Here is a 21,146-nt window from a genome sequence, read left to right as displayed (position 1 = left end):
ATGCTGCTTCAGTCATGCCTCTTGACTACTACTGTTAGTACCTTTAATGACCTGCATCCTATAGGATAAAGTCCAAATTTCTTTGCCTTACAGTGTTCCCTACCATTTGGTTCCAACATACCTTGCCAAAGTATCTTTTACTTTATATGGAATGGAATGGAATTTCCCTCATTCATCATTCAATCTCTACCCTCCCTTCATTCTTTTATCCCATAAATATTGAGCACGTCTGCTGTGCCAGGCACTATGCTGGGCACTGAGGATTACAAAGCTGAACAAGACAAAGTTTCTGCCTCTAACATTCTCATTCTTAAGCCTTATATTTTAGGCAGGTCAATATATTTTGTATCTTGAATACATCTTGTATAGGCTTGCCTCCTTTGCTCACACTATTCTCCCTTTTCTTTTTCTTTCATTTCATTCAACAAATATTTGTTGATTGCTTATTGTATCAGGCACTGTTCACTGAGTGTTGGTATTACATAGAGTAAAGTCCCTGCTCCCTTGGAATTTATATTCTTGGAGATATAAGACATTAAATAAATAAAATATATGTCATAAAGGCTATGAAGTAAATGTAGCAGGGTAAGGAAGATAGAAGGTAACAGTCATAGTGCTATTATTTTAGAAGGAATGATGAGAGACCGCCTTTCTAATATGATATTTGAACTGAAGGAACTAAGGAAGGAATCCAAGAGGGTATCTGGAGGAAGGGTGATTCAGGCAGAGGGTGCAACACATATATGCTTGATATATTCAAGGGACAGTGAGGTGGCCAGTATGGCAGGGTCTGAGAAAAGGAGTGGAAGAGGGGTAAGAGATGAGTTCTGAGAGGTAGATGGGTCCAGATCCTGAAGAACGTTACTGCCTGTGGTAAGGACCTTGGCTTTTGGCTCTAGAATGAGTTGTATCTCCTCTGAATTTCTACTTCAGATTCCTTTGTGACACCTTCCTTGACCATCCCTGTTTACAATGGTTTCTCCTTCTATCTCCTGGAATGCTACTTACCACGTAATTCATTTGTTTAACTGACCAACGCAATGTCTGATTGTCCTCTTATAGGTCTTCAGCTCTGTCCTAACTTCTTTGTAACTTCCTCTAGCATAGGGACTTAGTTTTATACCTTTCTATCCTACATGATGTTTTGCACCTAGTTGGGTCTTAATATATGTTTGTTTTGTGAGGCTCCAGCCTCAGATTTCAGCAGTAAGAATTTGAAAGCAATGTCTAAGAAAGAAGTGAAAGGACTTCGTGATAGATTAGACATAGGAATGATGTTAATTAAGGTTTTAGTTTGTGATCCTGGAAGAATAACAGTGCTATGGACAGATACAGGAAAGCTGGGAAGAGAAACTGATTTGGGGGTAGATTGATGAATTTAGTTTGGAATTTATTGAACTTCCATGTTAGTAGGATATCCAAGTTAAGCTGTGCAGAATGATTTGGATATGTTAGGACATATACAGAGTATTGGTGTTATTTGTGACTGCTGCCTGGAGTATGTAATTTCAAGAGCAGGGATAGCCTCTTACTCATATTTCTAGCATCTGGAACAGGGGCTGGCAAATAATAGGTGCTTAAATCATAGGCACTTAATAGTTTTATTGAGCAGAGAGGTAAGGTTGGTGTGTAGCTATGATGCATATCATGGCTTAACTATACTTGTTAATATTATTTTGTAAAAGACAATGATTTCACCGTTGAATTTCAGATTCTTAGGCTTAGAAAAAAATCTCAAAAGTAATTTGTTTTAGTTAACTGTTTTGGGTATTTTAATGATGTTTACAATATATCTGATATAGTTAGTGTCCAATCTGCTTATAATCATCCACATCAGCCAGTCCTGCCAATGCATTATAGAACTCTGACATTAATAAGTTAAATATTGTTGAAACAATGGAGTGATGGTACATCAGTTGCTATTATTATGTTCATCAGTTAGTATTCTAGCAGCTTACACTACCCATTAATTCCCAGCTATCAAAGTAGTCTCATGGTGAGAGAAGAATTACTAGACATGTTGGATGACAAATAATAGAATTACATTGTATTTTGTATTTGGAGATGGAATCATTTTTATAGAAGCTGAATGAAACTCAATCTTGATAGCAATATTTTTATAATAATAAAATTAGTGCTAAATTTAGAGAAGCAGAGTCTATTCTTGATTTAAATTTTTATTTTGTCTAATATCTTAAATCTTTTTCCTTCAAGTCACACTTTTAGATTATATAGCTTTTTGGTCTAGAAACCTTTTCTATTCCTTTTTTCTCTCGATATAATTCACAAATCTAGATCTTTTGAAATGATTTCCTTATTCCGTAGGTCTATTCTGGCTCTGATTCCTTGGGAGCTGTTAGGTATCTCTGAAACTGTGTGCTTACTTTTTGCTTTGGAACAGATGTCGTGGCACTAAGACCCAGAAACCATTTGCTCTGTGTGGCTGGAGCTGGGCAGGCTGTGCTCACACTGAAGGGAAGGAAGTCATTAGTGCAGACTGAGCTGTGGAGTTGGGTTCTTGCAGGATTTCCTTCCAGCCTTTCCCCACTAAGGTTCTTGGGAATTAAAAAAAAAAAAAAATCTAAACACACAAACCAAGTTTTCCTATTTACAGTGTTCAGGGAAGGTAGGCATTTCGGGAAGGGCAGATCCTTTCCCCAAGCTATCCAAGAAAGAAGAGAAAACAGCGTAAAGAAGCTCTGATTACAGATCTTTGGAATTTTCTTTGCTAAATTTTACAAACGAGAAATACACCCAGAATTTTGGGAATTGCTCCAGGCTGCGCGTGAGGGTTTGATTGCTTGTCTAATCTTTTTTTGAGAAGAGGAGAATTCGCCAAAAGGGGTTTGGATGGCAGGAGCCCGGCTGGGTTCGTGCAGCAGCTTGCGTTCTCCCTCTCTTCTCTGAGGGAGGGTCTTTGCAGCCGGCTTGGAGACCCCCTGCCGCAGGCTCTTTTTCCTGGCGCTGGCCTGAGGGGAAAATGCTCCGCTCTGGCAGGAGTACGCTGGTTGCTGCTGGGACTTCCTAGCCCCGTGGGAAGTGTGTTCGTGGTTTGGGGATACTTTTCATTGAACTGAAGGCGAAAAGACTGGACTCTCCTGGGCTCTTTCCCTTCGCAGTGAATATGGGAAAGAATTAGGGGGTGGGAGGGAGGCAGCATGACTTGCAGTCGCCGCTGCCCTGCATCTGTCCCCAGCCCCCAGCCAGCATCTTGATGTTCCACGTATCGGCTGTACAAATATGATGAAATGGCAGCCCCGGAAGAAGGTAAGTGTCCCGGAGTGGGGACGGGGCCCTGATGCCCGACCCAGGGAGGGGTGACAGGGGGCGGTTGCCCTCGGGTCCCTCCACTCCTTCCGTAGTTTGCTGGACGGGCAGGTCCAAGTAGCTCTGTCCCTTTAGGGACTTACACCAGTCCCTTAGGGGCGGGTTACCAAGTCTGATCTGCGTCCATTGCCCTCTTAAGTTTTTCCTTCTTGGTATGCCCAGACTCTTCAGGGGTGACAGCTCAGACACATCCCTTTGCCTTAGAAGCCCAGTGGAGCCAGCCACACGATTAGCTTTGCAGGAGCCAGCCAAGAGCTGCCAGGGTCTAAGGACTCGGTGGCGCCTTGTCTACGGGGAGCCATTTGGGGTTGTATTCCCGACACATTCCAGTGTCCCCGCAGGTGGGTGTTGTAGCACCTACTTCCCCAAGGGGTTAATAGGCTCTGAGCCGCTGGCAGCCGCTTCCCCAGGGCCCCGCTGGGGGGCGAGCATCCCTAGCACAACCGCCCAGCAGCTGGTTCCTGGGCAGCGGGGGCCGCGGGGCCTCCAGCCTGAGCTCCTGGGGCCGGGCCGCCGGGCCTTCTGCCCGCGGGGCTCCCGGGCGGCTGCGTGGGCCCGCGCGAGTGCACGCGCCGGCCATTGTCACGGGTGTGTGTCTGTGCGTGGCAGCGTGCACGGGCGTGTGTGCATCGATCGTGGGGAAGAGGGGGAGGGGGCACTTTGCTTTTTGCGAGATTATTTCCTAATATGGCTCCTTTGTTGAGAACTCAAGAAAAAAAAATCCAGTGGTTCTATCAAAATAAATTGCTATTGGTCCCAGAAATAACGTTTCTAAATGTGGGACTGGTCGCTACCCCAGGACGTTCAGGGAGAAAGACAGCTTTCTTCAAGTTGTTGGCGGCTGTAGCTTTGGCTAGGGCTCCCTTTTGCTAACTTGTCTGACTGGCGCTGTTAGGTGAACCCAGTGGTTCACTGCATAGCAGGACTTTTCCCCCCACTTCAAATACCTCATTTGGCCGTGTTTTTTATTGACATTCTTTTGAAGGAAAACAGCGAACTGAACGTGCTGTGCCTCTCCCCAGCCATGACCTGTCTCTGTTAGCAGCTGCCTGGTGTTTTACTTGAACTAGCTAAACTGACTCTTTCTTTGTGGCATGATGTGTGATACCATGTTTTACATCAGAGCTGAAATAGAAATCATGTGTGAAATGCATGAGAAGATATTGTGCATTTGTTTTATTGCTAGAAAATCTAACAAACCCTGCTTCAGTACAGCCTGGTGAATTGAAAGGTTTTCTTTGATATCTAATTTGCTATCTGAAACGAAGTCATTTCTACTGCATTCTGAAGTCAGAATCTCTCATATATTTGTTCTCATAGAGCTTCTTTCAGTGATATTGGTTTCATGTGTTTTAGTTAAGAGATCCATGCGTCTCCCTCCACCACCCATAAAAATCAGAGTTAGGATGAGGAAAACCCATAGAAGAAACCATATAATTAAGAAATTTAAACAGATTCTGTGTATTCCTGGAGCCCTCCCCCCAATTTCTTCTATATTTGTAAATTGCATATTTATGAGTACTTTTAAGATGTCTGCAAACTATACATTCATAAATGTCTGTTTTTTCTATTTTACCCAATATGCAGTAACTCATGTGGTTATGTCTGTGGAAACCCCTCTGGGTACTGGTATTGCTTGAACCACGGAAGTATTATTCTTGGCAGTCAGGTGGATTTCTGGACTCTGGAAGATTCTGTTTCAAGTGTTAGGATTCACTCTGCAGTATTTACTCACTCTGTGTTGCTTAAATTGCTATACCAGAAGGTTGTGTTTTTTCACTACATTCATAATCCCAAATCATCATGTTATCAGATATAATTCTGCAAAGTTCATACAAGATTAAAAATTAAGCTGAGCCATTAAGTACTGTGTGATTATCTGGTGGTGGCTTGAGAACAATTCTTCCTTCTTCTACATTGGAAACGGAAGCTTCCTTGGAAGAATATTCAACTCCTGTAGGGCACCAATAAGTCTTTACAAAGATTAGGTTTATTTTTTTACTCTTGCAAGAATACTCACATGATCAGATCATTGCTGTGGTTTCTGGCTGGGTCTGCTAACACATTTGTAGTGGTACAGTCACATGCCATGTGTTTTGTCAAACTGTTTCATAAAAACCATTTATACCACAGATGAAAAGTGATACTACACTGATGTGATTTTAACAAAGCTAAGAAGATCATCCATAGAATGCTGCCCCAAGCAGCATTTGCTATAGCTGGGCTTCATGGCTAGGATTGATGGTAACTTGCTATCATGGTGCCCTGTCAGCCACTACCAGTGCTGGCTTTTGTAAATTCTGGGCTCACTATAAGAGAATGACCATAGGTTCTAGGTTTCTTTGTTTCTAACTGAGCATGCAGCTGGGGTACATGATTGAAGGGGAGTCCTTTACTCTTCTTTCCTCTGCTTATTTGCTGGGTTTAACTAAATACTAAAATTCAAGATGTGGGCTCTGGAGTATTCAATTAGGGTCTGCTACCTTTTTCACAAAGAAACCACCAGAACACGATTAATCATGTTTCACTCTCAGGACCAGTGAGGAGCTTAGTTAGCCATAGCTTTGCTCCCTCATTTCTGGATACTACCACCAAGATGCTCTTCTTCCCTCCCCTTCCTGAAACAGTGATTTTTATCTACCTCTGAATTCCTGGAGCATTTAGAATCTATGCCCTTTTAGGCTGATTGTCCTTTACTGATAGTAAACTTTTTTTATCTTAGCCTCTCAGTCATTCTTCAAGCTCCTTGAGTTCAGGAACCACACTTCACACCTCTTTTATGGTGCCAGGGATGATATAGTTGCTCAGTAAATATTTATTTGATGTAAAAGTAAATAAGAACTATTGCTTTGTAAAACTTGTATTTATTTTTAGGGTGGTGTGATCTTTAAATGTAAAAAGGTTCAGAATGTTTCAGTTGACTCATAGGTATTAGACTGTAGTGGATTATTAAAGAAAACCAGAATATTTTGGCACTCACTTCTAATCTATTGTACACAACTTTAGGGAGGGGACTGCTACACTTTCCACACAGACTCCGTGGCAGTCATTGTTAAGACACACTATCAGGCTCCGGATCCACTATCATGATCCTTTTATTAACATAACCTATTGGCCTGGCAAAATATACTTTCCCATGTTTTCACGTTAATAGGCTATCATGCAGCACATTATTTTTATCTTGTATTTGCAGAAATGATAGTAATTAAAATGTTCATCTCATAGGAACATGTTTGTTTACAATTCTGAAGTGATTTTTGCTCTTTAAAATCCAAGGATTAGTATCAGATAACACTGTGTAAATAAGACTGCAGTCAAAACCTTCAGGAAAACTGCTGCTGATTGGATTTTTTCATTCCTTATCTAATGTTATTTTACTGTTCACACATAATAAAAGATCATTAATAGGAATATGTCATATAAGCTACATTAATTATGTCATTTGAGAATTATATGATGTATTTATCTTGTTCTACTTGTCACATTAATATAATGTGAATCTGGCTTCTTAAATGACTTCTCTGATAGAGCTTCATTTGTTTCAAAGCTCACTAATAAGGATTGTGTCCTGTAAATTTGTGTCTCAGAATAGCTTATTGCTTTTACAAAAGAGTGTATTTCAAATCCCTGAACTTTTTCTATGATAAAGCATTTTGTTTCTGGATTAGAAAGCTAAGTCTCAAATTTTAATACAGCTATACTAAATTACTTAGTTACCTGCCTAAATGCTGTGCTAGTTGATATTATTATATTATTCACTTTGGACCACAGTTTGTTTATAGTATAAAATTAGACTTAAAAATAAGCATTGTGAACAAAAGAAGTTTTAAAGAGAAGTCTTAGAAATTTCATGATAAAGGTCTTTCTGCAGATCGTCTATATACCATTCCCAGATCAGTGCAATCTAGAGACCCAGGTTTTGGTTCTGGCAGTTCCCATGACTTGTGTCCTTGGGCATGTCATTTAATCTTTCACATCTGACTCCCCACTGTTATAGTTTAGCACCTCATTATCATTTGCTGGATCTATTGCAAATGGTATCCTAATGATTTTTCTTTTTCTTGTCTCTTTTTCCTCTAATTTTCCCTTCTTATTCCTTCTAGAGTAATTGTTTAAAGAAACACATGTATTTATTCACCTTCTTAAAACTCTGCCATGTCTTTCCATTGTCTAGTAGATGTCTCCAAAGTGGGGTGAACACACCTTGGGCTAGGGAGTGTGCAAGAAAATGACTGGGTTATGGGGAAATATGAGGACTTCTGTTTTTGTGTATTTTTTAATCTAAAAGAATAAGAAATAAATTAAGCTGTACTCTCAATACAGTTTGCCACTCTTCCCTTGTTTGTTTGGGGGCCACAAGGGGTTCTTAGTGGTGCCCTCTCATTGTTCATGCCAGTCGTTCGTTTACCTTCAGTGTGCTGTGGTGTACTTAGTTTCCATCATAAAAGATCTTGCCTTAAGTGATTAATTTTATCAAAGAGGAGAAGAAAACAGAAGAGTGTGTAGTGTAGGTTATATAGTATAGTGATGAAGAGGATGGGCTCTGAAGCGAGACTACCTGGGTTTGAATTCCAGTACAGCCTCTTAGTAGCTGCATAGCCAAGTTATTCAGCCTCTCTGTACTTCAGATGTCTCATCTATTTAATACGAGTGGCCACCTAGCTCTTGGTGTGACTTTGAAGATATAATGTAAAATGCTTACAAAGAGTGTCTGGCACATAAAATGTGCTTACTACACTTTTCCTGTTAGTATGATGGTACCCTGTAATCTAGCTGGACACAGCTTACCGGGCTTCTGTGCATTTGTACATACTTCTTCCTTTGCATAGAATTTCTTCTTATGCGCTTCTTAACTTGCTTCCTTTTGTCACTGCTCATACCTTAAGAACTAACTCAATCTTCTCCTCCTTAGTGAATCTTTCTACATAATTGCTGGGTATAGTTGGCCACACCCTCCTTTGACCATACTTGTATGAGCCATAGTCATAGCTCTGTACTGTAACTGTCAGTATGTCTGCCTCTATCAGTGTAAGGTTGAGGGCACAGGCACAGAGTAGGAACTGAAAGAGTGAATATTTGAAAAAATGCAACATTTATGGAATATGATGGTCAGTGATCTTCAACCAGCTGGCAAGATTCTCTGACTTGCCAGTTATTGGAAATGCCTAACTTCCAAGTTTATCTCTTTTTCTTACCCTCTCAGAACACCATATTGACTATGAGTCAGGGTGATTCATTAAAGGGATAATCTTAACTCCTTACCTATTAAAAATAAAGTCCCAGTTATGAGGTGATGGCTGCACAACATTGTGTATGTGCTGAATGCAACTGAATTGTACACTTCAAAATGGTTAATTTTATGTTATATGAACTTTACCTCAAATGAAAAAAAGGGGGAAAAAGTTACAGTTATTTGTGATACATCTCACAGCTGGATCACAAGATACAAGTGCAGCAATACCATGGTTGTAAACCACTGGAGTAAATCTTTATTCCCTTCAGCCTGAAATATTTTGGATCTTGTAAAACTGGTAGGGAATGGTCATCTATAGAAAAGTACTTCCAGGGACATTTGAGAAGCTGGGAATAGTTGATAGACTTGATACAAAGTGAAAGAAGTCAATGATGAGGAAATCTGATTTGGCACCTTTACTGTTCAGGAACTAGCCAGTAAACATTGCCATTGTGAGAGGCTACAGAGTTGAACTGGCCCAACTTCAAGAAAAGATGCCAGCAGCCACCTTCATTTTGCTGGTCAGTCACAGTGGTGACATGCTGTGGAAAACACAGCGGAAGCAAGAGAAAACCTGAAATCCCAGCTGGCCTTGTCAGCTTTAACTTCCACAGCGAATTCATTATATCATTAATAACAATGTATGTCTCAGCTTTAAGACTGCTTTTTATTGATGTGCTAAAACCATGCAGTTTTATTGAAAGCTATAAAAATTATATCATTCAACTGACATTTTTAGGATATATATGACGCTTTTGTCCTGTACTTTCTTGTTAGTGCCCCCTTTTAGATTTTTGTAGCTAAGAGACATATTCTCACATGATTGAGCCCTTTAACTATATTCCTTTTTCAGCACACTTTGTTATTTATTCTGTTAGAGTGTTCTGTCTTTGTTATTTTGAGTATTCTATTCTTTTAGCATATATCGTAAGGAAAAACATAAAATTGTATCCTTTGGCTTACACCTTCTGTGTAATAAACTTAACATTTCTGGAAAAAGTACCTGAAATAAACTTGATCTCAGTTGTCAAAGCTGAACATAAGCTTTCTGCTGGTAGACGTCTCTCAGTTTGGACTATCAAAGGACTGAAATTTCTATAGCTTACGTCTGGTTATGTAAGCCAATGTCCATTCATGAATGCACTTATATTTCCAGCATTATTTACTTTGTGGGAGGTAACATTTTGGATTTACATCAAGTTAGAAGACTGAGGCTTGTGGAAACACAGATTTTTGAGGTAGTTCTGAGTTAGAGAGCAGGTACCATTTGGCATAGGGACAAAGTGGAGTTGGGAGCCAGGAGCTTATTGCGGGAACTCATTGTGTTTGGATATATACTCTCCTAAACACACAATATACGTAGACTTGAACCTAGAAAGGTAATAGTGGGAGTAGAGAAGGAAGAAACCTTCAAGGAAACTTTGTTGTACATCCTGGGATAACTTATGTCCTATATTGACAAAACAACATTTATTATCAATAGATAAGAAATTGGGATTTTAAAATTGATAAGTGATTCCTTATTTTGACTTGTCCAATGTAGGCGTTCCTTGTTTTAAGGAAAATCAAAATACAGTATTTGAATCTGAAAACAAACTGAATGCCAACTTGTTTTATATAACTAAAAACTTTGAATGTCCATTATATTTATCTGGTTCATTATGTCATTGCTCTGACAATTAATTGTTAAGCATATTTTATATTTTAAATATTTATAAATGAACATAATGGAAATGCCCACACTCATTTTCAGGATTATGTTAAATTGTGGTTATCTGTGAAAAGCTGAAATGCTTAAGCCCAGATCCGTCAGATATTTTTGGAAACGTGTTTGCAGAGTTGAGATTCTCAGGCATAAATAAATAAGATTATTATGTTTTTGAGGAGTAGAAAGAAAATGTCATAGTGAGTGATGGTGGACTCATGATCATTTTGGTGGACTTTGGGTCTTTATTACTTAATAATTAGTTTTTTTCCAACAGAGGGTGGGCTGGAGAAATAAAAGATAAATGCAAACTACTTTATTGTTAATAATTTTGGTAAATATATTAGGTTGAACCATGTGAAACTGCTGATGTTTCACCATCTTTTACCTACAAAACTAGAAATTTACTTTGGTTCAATTAGTATTGGGGGGTTAGGAATGGTGGTGATAAATATTGAAATTAAGACTAAAATGTGTTTGAGGGATTAGTTATGAATTTTAATATTTAGTCACCATGGTTTTTATGGAAAATCACTATGCTAATATTTATCTGTGGTGTTCTTGTGAATTTCTTGTTAACTCAAACTTAATTCATTAACTGCCAGCCCTTGTTAAATTTCAACCATTTTTTAATGTGAAATTTTCGAAAATATACAACACATTTTCTATCTTCTTAAACAGAAGGTACTAAGCTTCTCCTGATTACTCAGGATTATTATCACAAACATGAATTATTCTACTTTGGCATAATGCAGCACTACTATAGGAGCTTTTAAGGAATGTAGAATTATTTGTTCCTATACTGACTGACCCCAGATTGTTTTTTTGTGTCTTTTAAAATATTTTTGGGACTTCCCTGGTGGTGCAGTGGTTAAGAATCCACCTGCCAGTGCAGGGGACATGGGTTTGATCCCTGGTCCGGGAACATCCCTCATGCTGCAGGGCAACTAAGCCCATGCGCCACAACTAAGCCCATGCTCTAGAGCCTGCGAGCCACAACTGCTGAGCCCACATGCCACAACTACTGAAGCCTGCGTGCTCTGCAGTAAGAGAAGCCACCGCAATGAGAAGCCCACACACTGCAACGAAGAGTAACCCCCGCTCGCCGCAACTAGCGAAAGCCTGCGCACAGCAACAAAGAACCAATGCAGCCAAAAATAAATAACTTTATTTAAAAAGAAATACTTTTATGATGTCTTTGTGTGGTTTTTACCTTTCTTTCCATGTTGCCCAAAGTAATGTTGCTGTCATGTGCCTACTTCTTGCAATTCTGTTTTATGTATTTGTTTCCTATCTGTGGTGGGTGAGAAGTGCAGCTAACTGAGCCTTAGCTTGTGACTGAGATGAAAGTAAGTAGACTGAATGAATGAGGGTTTCTCTTATGAGTGTATGAACTTTAGAGTATGAACTGTGACTTTCTATTTTGACTACTTAAGGGTTTTCGTTTTTTTTATACTTTCTGGTTTTAGGCTATGTTTTAGATGTTTAAGATGGTTAAATAAATGACCTTTTTTTTAAAAAAAATTATTTTGGAGGGCAGACAGCAGAAGCAAGAAGAACTACAATCCTGCAGGCTGTGGAACAAAAACCACATTCACAGGAAGACAAGATGAAAAGGCAGAGGGCTATGTACCAGATGAAGGAACAAGATAAAACCCCAGAAAAACAACTAAATGAAGTGGTGATAGGCAACCTTCCAGAAAAAGAATTCAGAATAATGTTAGTGAAGATGATCCAGGACCTTGGAAAAAGAATGGAGGCAAAGATCAAGAAGATGTAAGAAATGTTTAACAAAGACCTAGAATAATTAAAGAACAAACAAACAGAGATGAACAATACAATAACTGAAATGAAAACCACACTAGAAGGAATCAATAGCAGAATAACTGAGGCAGAAGAATGGATAAGTGACCTGGAAGACAGAGTGGTGGAATTCACTGCTGCAGAACAGAATAAAGAAGAAAGAATGAAAAGAAATGAAGACAGCCTAAGAGACCTCTGGGACAACATTAAACGCAACAACATTCGCATTATAGGGGTCCCAGAAGGAGAAGAGAGAGAGAAAGGACCAGAGAAAATATTTGAAGAGATCATAGTCGAAAACTTCCCTAACATGGGAAAGGAAATAGCCACCCAAGTCCACGAAGCGCAGCGAGTCCCATACAGGATAAACCCAAGGAGAAACATGCCAAGACACATAGTAATCAAATTGGCAAAAATTAAAGACAAAGAAAAATTATTGAAAGCAGCAAGGGAAAAACAACAAATAACATACAAGGGAACACCCATAAGGTTAACAGCTGATTTCTCAACAGAAACTCTACAAGCCAGAAGGGAGTGGCATGATATACTTAAAGTGATGAAAGGGAAGAACCTACAACCAAGATTACTCTACCCAGCAAGGATCTCATTCAGATTTGACAGAGAAATAAAAAGCTTTACAGACAAGCAAAAGCTAAGAGAATTCAGCACCACCAAACTAGCTCTACAACAAATGCTAAAGGAACTTCTCTAAGTGGGAAACACAAGAAAAGGACCTACAAAAACAAACCCAAAACAATTAAGAAAATGGTCATAGGAACATACATATCGATAATTACCTTAAATGTGAATGGATTAAATGCCCCAACGAAAAGACACAGATTGGCTGAATGGATACAAAAACAAGACCCATATATATGCTGCCTACAAGAGACCTACTTCAGACCTAGGGACACATACAGACTGAAAATGAGGTGATGGAAAAAGATATTCCATGCAAATAGAAATCAAAAGAAAGCTGGAGTAGCAATACTCATATCAGATAAAATAGACTTTAAAATAAAAATGTTACAAGAGATAAGGAAGGACACTACATAATGATCAAGGGATCAATCCAAGAAGAAGATATAACAATTATAAATATATATGCACCCAACATAGGAGCACCTCAATACATAAGGCAATTGCTAACAGCTATAAAAGAGGAAATCAACAGTAACACAGTAATAGTGGGGGACTTTAACACCTCACTTACACCAATGGACAGATCATCCAAACAGAAAATTAGTAAGGAAGCAGAAGCTTTAAATGACACAATAGACCACACAGATTTAATTGATATTTATAGGACATTCCATCCAAAAAGAGCAGATTACACTTTGTTCTCAAGTGCGCATGGAACATTCTCCAGGATAGATCACTTCTTGGGTCACAACTCAAGCCTCAGTAAATTTAAGAAAATTGAAATCATATCAAGCATCTTTTCTGACCACAATGCTGTGAGATTAGAAACGAATTACAGGGAAAAGAATGTAAAAAACACAAACACATGGGGGCTAAGCAATACGTTACTAAATAACAAAGAGATCAGTGAAGAAATCAAAGAGGAAATCGAAAAACACCTAGAGGCAAATGACAATAAAAACACGACGATACAAAACTTATGGGATGCAGCAAAAGCAGTTGTAAGACGGAAGTTTATAGCTATACAAGCCAACCTTAAGAAACAAGAAAAATCTCAAATAAACAATCTAACCTTACACCTAAAGGAACTAGAGAAGGAAGAACACACAAAACCCAAAGTTAGCAGAAGGAAAGAAACCATAATGTTCAGAGCAGAAATAAATGAAATAGAAACAAAGAAAACAACAGCAAAGAACAATAAAACTAAAAGCTGGTTCTTTGAGAAGATAAACAAAATTGATAAACTGTTAGCCAGACTCATCAAGAAAAAGAGGGAGAAGACTCAAATCAATAAAATTAGAAACGAAAAAGGAGAAGTTACAACAGACACTGCAGAAATACAAAGCATCCAAAGAGACTACTGCCAGCAACTCTATGCCAATAAAGTGGACAACCTGGAAGAAATGGACAAATTCTTAGAAAGGTATAACTTTCCAAGACTGAACCAGGAAGAAATAGAAAATATGAACAAACCAATCACAAGGAATGAAATTGAAACTGTGATTACAAATCTTCCAACAAACAAAAGTCCAGGACCAGATGGCTTCATAGGTAAATTCTCTCAAACATTTAGAGAAGAGCTAACACCCATCCTTCTCAAACTCTTCCAAAAAATTGCAGAGGAAGGAACACTCCCAAACTCATTTTATGAGGCCACCATCACCCTGATACCAAAACCAGACAAAGATACTACAAAAAAAGAAAATTACAGACCAATTTCACTGATGAATATAGACGCAAATATCCTCAACAAAATACTAGCAAACAGAATCCAACAACACATTAAAAGGATCATACACCATGATCAAGTGGGATTTATCCCAGGGATGCAAGGATTCTTCAATATACGGAAATCAATCAATGTGATACACCATATTAACAAATTGAAGAAGAAAAGCCATATGATCATCTCAATAGATGCAGAAAATGCTTTTGACAAAATTCAACACCCATTTATGATAAAAACTCTTTAGAAATTGGGCATAGAGGGAACCTACCTCAACATAATAAAGGTCATTTACAAGAAACCCACAGCAAACATCATTCTCAATGGTGAAAAACTGAAAGCATTTCCTGTAAGATCTGGAACAAGACAAGGATGTCCACTCTCACCACTGTTATTCAACATAGTTTTGGAAGTCCTAGCCACGGCAATCAGAGAAGAAAAAGAAATTAAAGGAATACAAATTGGAAAAGAAGAAGTAAAACTGTCACTGTTTGCAGCTGACATGATACTATACATAGAAAATCCTAAAAATGCCACCAGAAAACTACTAGAGCAAATCAATGAATTTGGTAAAGTTGCAGGATACTAAATTAATGCACAGAAATCTCTTGCATTCCTATACACTAATGATGAAAAATCTGAAAGAGAAATTAAGAAAACACTCCCATTTCCCACTGCAACAAAAAGAATAAAATACCTAGGAATAAACCTACCTAGGGAGACAAAAGACCTGTATGCAGAAAACTATAAGACACTGGTGAAAGAAATTAAAGATGATACCAACAGATGGAACGATATACCATTTTCTTGGATTGGAAGGATCAATATCGTGAAAATGACTATACTACCCAAAGCAATCTACAGATTCAATGCAATCCCTATCAAGTTACCAATGGCATTTTTTACAGAACTAGAACAAAAAATCTTAAAATTTGTATGGAGACACAAAAGACCCCGAATAGCCAAAGCAGTATTGAGGGAAAAAAAGCAGAGCTGGAGGAATCAGACTCCCTGACTTCAGACTATACTACAAAGCTATAGTAATGAAGACAATATGGTACTGGCACAAAAACAGAAACATAGATCAATGGAACAAGATAGAAAGCCCAGAGATAAACCCACACACCTATGGTCAACTAATCTATGACAAAGGAAGCAGTCTCTTCAATAAGTGGTGCTTGGAAAACTGGACAATAACATGTAAAAGAATGAAATTAGAACACTCCCTAACACCATACACAAAAATAAACTCAAAATGAATTAGAGACCTAAATGTAAGACTGCACACTATAAAACTCTTAGAGGAAAACATAGGAAGAACACTCTTTGACATAAATCACAGCAAGATCTTTTTTGATCCACCTCCTAGAGTAATGGAAATAAATACAAAAATAAACAAATGGGACCTAATGAAACTTCAAAGCTTTTGCACAGCACAGGAAACCATAAACAAGACGAAAAGACAACCCTCAGAATGGGAGAAAATATTTGCAAACGAATCAACGGAGAAAGGATTAATCTCCAAAATATATAAACAGCTCATGCAGCTCAGTATTAAAAAAGCAGACAACCCAATCCAAAAATGGGCAGAAGACTTAAATAGACATTTCTCCAAAGAATACATACAGATGGCCAAGAAGCACATGAAAAACTGCTCAACATCACTAATTATTAGAGAAATGCAGATCAAAACTACAATGAGGTGTCACCTCACACCAGTTAGAGTGGGCATCATCAGAAAATCTACAAAGAACAAATGCTGGAGAGGGTGTGGAGAAAAGGGAACCCTCTTGCACTGTTGGTGGGAATGTAAATTGATACAGCCACTATGGAGAACAGTATGGAGGTTCCTTAAAAAACTAAAAATAGAATTACCATATGACCCAGCGATCCCACTACTGGGCATATACCCAGAGAAAACCATAATTCAAAGAGACACATGCACCCCAACGTTCATTGCAGCACTATTTATAGTAGCCAGGTCATGGACGCAACCTAAATGCCCATCGACAGACGAATGGATAAAGAAGATGTGGTACATATACACAATGGAGTATTACTCAGCCATAAAAAGGAACGAAATTGGGTCATTTGTTGGGCCGTGGTTGGATCTAGAGACTGTCATACAGAGTGAAGTAAGTCAGAAAGAGAAAAACAAATATCATATATTAACGCATATATGTGGAACCTAGAAAAATGGTACAGATGAACCGGTTTGCAGGGTAGAAACTGAGACACAGTTATAGAGAACAAACGTATGGATACCAAGGGGGGAAAGCAGCGGGGGGGTGGGGTGGTGGTGTGATGAATTGGGCGATTGGGATTGACATGTATACACTGATGTGTATAAAATTGATGACTAATAAGAACCTGCTGTATAAAAAAATTATTTTATTTATTGATTTTTGGGTGCATTTGGTCTTCATTGCTGGGTGCGGGCTTTCTCTAGTTGCGGGGAGTGGGGGCTACTCTTTGTTGCAGTGCACAGGCTTCTAATTTTGGTGGCTTCTCTTGATGCAGAGGATGGGCTCTAGGCATGTGGGCTTCAGTAGTTGTGGCACCTGGGCTCAGTAGTTGTGGCTCGTGGGCTCTAAAGCGCAGGCTCAGTAGTTGTGGTGCTTGGGCTCAGTTGCTCTGCGGCACGTGGGATCTTCCCGGACCAGGGCTTGAACATGTGTCCCCTGCACTGGCAGGTGGATTCTTAAGCACTGCGCCACCAGAGAAGCCCAATAAATGACCTTTTGATAAGTGAAATATTTACTATGCTATTGATTACTGAATGTTAGATACATTTGAGGGTGCTTGGTCACAGGGACTGAAAACATTTTGAATGATTTGATAAATACCACTCCAGTTTTTCCTTTTCTGACTTTGCTTTAGTATGTGGCTTGGCATTTTTTTTCAATAACTTGTTCAAATTTATACACATAATAATCAACTATTGTAGAGGGAACTAGTATTAGTAGTTTATGTGAAGGGTAGATTTGTATATCTTAGGGATTATAGTTGATTGCCTATGAGAATAAATGACCAAGGAATGTGGGGTTTATTTAAATATTAATTAGTTATATATTGATTAACTAAAACATTATCTCTTTAGCTACATAAATATTAATTTTAAACAATCCTTTTTGTTTTAGCACAGGCTCTTGCTAGTCAGCATTTATAATACTGAGACTAAAACATTTTTTAGAAATGAGAGGAACTTTAAGGAGCATTTAATTTTACAGATTAGGAAGTGGAGTACCAGTAGGGTAAGCTGGCTCCCTCAGAATCATGTAGCTATTCAGAGGCTGGCGATAGACCTGGGTACTCTAAGGAGAGGGCCATATCCACTGGGCTGTACTGCTTCTATCTTTTCTCTAGGAATTCAGAATCTAGGGTGGGGCTTGTTTTGTAAAAACAAAACAAAACAAAAAACAGTTATATAGATGATATATTCTGAAGACACAAGAAATCTATTTGCTTTCAGACACCTTTTCTGTGACTTATTTTCCTAAAATTCTTTTGTGCCAATGCTTTAAAAATCTGTAGTAAAATGCAAATATGACAGTAACATTTGTTTGCTGTCTGTTAGCTTTGCTGCTCTGTCACCCAGCAAGACATTCAGAAACAGGATCCTTATAACCTCTTGATATAGCTGGTAGGGAGGGATTCATGAAACATCAGGTCCCTGGTCACTGAGAGGCCTAGTTTGAAGTGGAGGATGGGGTCACTTTGTTGGGGACCCTGAGTAGAAAAGAAGTAGCATTAACGGGTAGCATTTGAGGGGACAGGAGAAAAAGATAGCCGAGAGTAGAAATAGAGGACATTGACCACAAACTCCATGTACTTTGTAATTTTAAGGTAAGACCAGCTCTAGGTGGGAGTAGGTGACACAAAAGGACCAAGAGTAAGGGAAGAAAAATTAATGATCACTATCAATAAAGACAGAATAACTTATCTGAAAAGCAAACAGTTTATGTAGGTTAACACAAATATGAAATAGACCTCACTGATAATACATTTATCAGAATATACTTGTCACAGTTCTAATTATTTCTGATGATAGCTATGGTTCTCAGGAAATTTTAATGAACCATATAAATGCTACCCCATTTTTAGTCATCATGAAACAAACAATTTAGAAGAACTGGGCTATTATGGAACCAGTGTTTCTAGTATAACTATAACTGTGGGTAAATCGTCTGTATTAATTTGAACAGAACTCTCTGACTTAATTTTTAAAAGTGAATTCATAATATATTGTTGCACTCCATCATTCTGGATTAAGAATGAATGAGAATGTAAAATCCCTAAAGCTAATTTTTAAATTATTATAAGTCTACAGAATATACTGCTGACATTTAGAAGTTGATTAAAATAGGATTAAATGTGGAGAAAGTGAGTTGATTTCTTTATCTTTTTGTTTAAAATTTAAATTAAAAATTCTAACTTTAAGAGATACCAGCTAAAGGAAGGATCTTAAATTATAGGTTATTGATAGGGGCAAGATGGGAATAAAGATGCAGACCTACTAGAGAATGGACTTGAGGATATGGGGAGGGGGAAGGGTAGGCTGGGAGAAAGTGAGAGAGTGGCATGGACATATATACACTACCAAACGTAAAATAGATAGCTAGTGGGAAGCAGCCGCGTAGCACAGGGAGATCAGCTCAGTGCTTTGTGACCACCTAGAGGGGTGGGATAGGGAGGGAGATGCAAGAGGAAAGAGATATGGGGACATATGTATATGTATAACTGATTCACTTTGTTATAAAGCGGAAACTGACACACCATTGTAAAGCAATTATACTCTAATAAAGATGTTAAAAAAATTATAGGTTATTGACTATATGTAATTACATATGCAAATATAATTAACATTTATACTGACCAAATAAACTAGGGAAGATTGATATGCACAGAGGTTATAATATCACCGTGGACGAGTTTTAAACACTAATATAAAAATGTACGATTTTTGATTAAATAGAACCAGATGTTCAGAGTTTAAAAAATATATGATTTCTTAATGGACACTGTAGCCCTTTTAGAGGCTATTTCAATAATAATATTAAAAATCAAATTTCTTTTAAATGATCAAATTAGTAAGCATTTATTAAAGCTGTTGGAGATGCAAACATGAATAAAATACATTTCCTCTAGAAGGGAGGTTAAGACAAGTGCACAAATGTCTGAAATGTGAGGTGGCATATGTTAAGTATCACCAGAGAGAGTGACTAAAGGAAAGGGCACAGCTGAGTTGGTGGAAGAAAGGGAGGGGTTTGGAGTTCGGGGTAGGAATTAGTCGACCAAGAGAGTTTGCATGGTGGGGTGGCATTTCAGCTAGACTTGGTGGGCTTACTAGAGGGAGACAAGGAGACCATTCTAGGCAGTGAGAATAATGGAGGGAAAAGCAAGCTCTGAGCATGTTTTTACAACATGGTAAGGAATCCCAGTATGGCTGCAGAATAAACTTCATATGCCAGCTGAAATCCAGACAGTAATTGGCCCCAAAGATGGTGAATTAGGTTTTCACATGCTTATTCTCCTCCTAATGCTTGGTGAGTAACTGGTCTTTCTCACAATTTCTTATTAAAGAGAAATGAAAAACTGAGTAGGTTGTAAATGATGGGATTTTATTTGGCTCTGCAAGGATTTTTATAAATACTACAGCAGCTGTTTACATGTTTTTCATGATTGCCCTATGCATATCAGAATGATTTTCCTCATTGTTTCATGCATAAGTCACACTTGACTCAAGTTTATATCTGAATGTTTGCCATTCTCATGCTTGTAATCCTTTGGGTAATGTTAGTTACCTGATGATAGGAATATCATAAATTTGGAATTCAAGGCTTTCCAACTTCAGAATGTCATCTCTTTACTACACATATTATGTAGAACTGTTAAACAATCATTTTGAGGTCTGTAGCACAATTCACAAAGCAACAATCTCTCCTGTATTTCCAAATAAAGTATTTGAAGGGAATGATATTTGCAAAATGTGCTATAGTGGTAAATTTAGAGAGTACAAGATAATTACTTGTAATTATGGCAATTTCTGTAAGGGAAATCATCTTAATTTGTTCCTACCAAGGAATAGAATTGCTCTACTCATAGCATTTGAATCTTTTTAGGAGATTAATGCTGTGTGCCTTCGTTACTTTGAATGGACATTACAGCTTTTCACTACATCTGAAATTACCCCTTTAATTCACATTTCTGTTTGAATTTCTGTTAAATGCAGTCTTTACTTTTAAAAAATCACATTCCAGAGCCCTTGTCGGAGAGAACTTATATGTCCATCCTAAGCAAGTTGTGAAAGAATAGTACGTCTCTACTAGGAGAATAAACTTCCAAAGAAGTCATAGTCTGTATGGTGAAAAGAGTCTTTAACTCATCCTTGGAGCATTCTCCTGTCATGCTTCTCCCTGAAGATTTTAAAAGTTAGATGGCCTTTAGGCTGATGGGTAATTGCTGTAGCTTAAAAGAAATGCTGTATCTTTGGGCATTTTTGTGAAGACAGAATTCTGACTACTTTTTTATTTTTAAGTATTTAATTATACCATCTGGGAAAGATAACGTGTATGTAGTTAAGGAGAATATTGGAGTGGAAAGAATGGGTTTACACTAGAATATAATTAATTGGAAAGAATATTGAAAAAGAAGTGACGGACATACGTCTACATAGGTGACAAAGGTGCTAAATATGGGAAATTAACTCA

At 38.1% G+C, this 21,146-nt stretch overlaps 1 protein-coding gene across 3 annotated transcripts in view; it reads left to right on the top strand.

The window, feature by feature from the left end:
- The window catches only part of TTC28 (tetratricopeptide repeat domain 28), a 581,552-nt gene that overhangs the window by 169,491 nt on the left and 390,915 nt on the right, over positions 1 to 21,146 (top strand). The window contains exon 1 of one of the 3 annotated variants that reach the window (XM_082640382.1): positions 2,455 to 3,267. The exons of the other annotated variants lie outside the window; for them this stretch is intronic. Within the exon in view, the coding sequence (XP_082496508.1) occupies positions 3,241 to 3,267 (27 nt within the window). The 5' untranslated portion in view covers positions 2,455 to 3,240. Of the gene's footprint in view, positions 1 to 2,454; positions 3,268 to 21,146 lie in introns of those variants that run through there. 3 annotated transcript variants of the gene reach the window in all.

Source organism: Mesoplodon mirus, assembly GCF_964341445.2.
Source record: "Mesoplodon mirus genome assembly, chromosome: 13".
Lineage (NCBI taxonomy): Eukaryota > Metazoa > Chordata > Mammalia > Artiodactyla > Ziphiidae > Mesoplodon > Mesoplodon mirus.
Note: the sequence above shows the minus strand (reverse complement) of the source record. Positions and strands in the feature narration are given on the sequence as shown.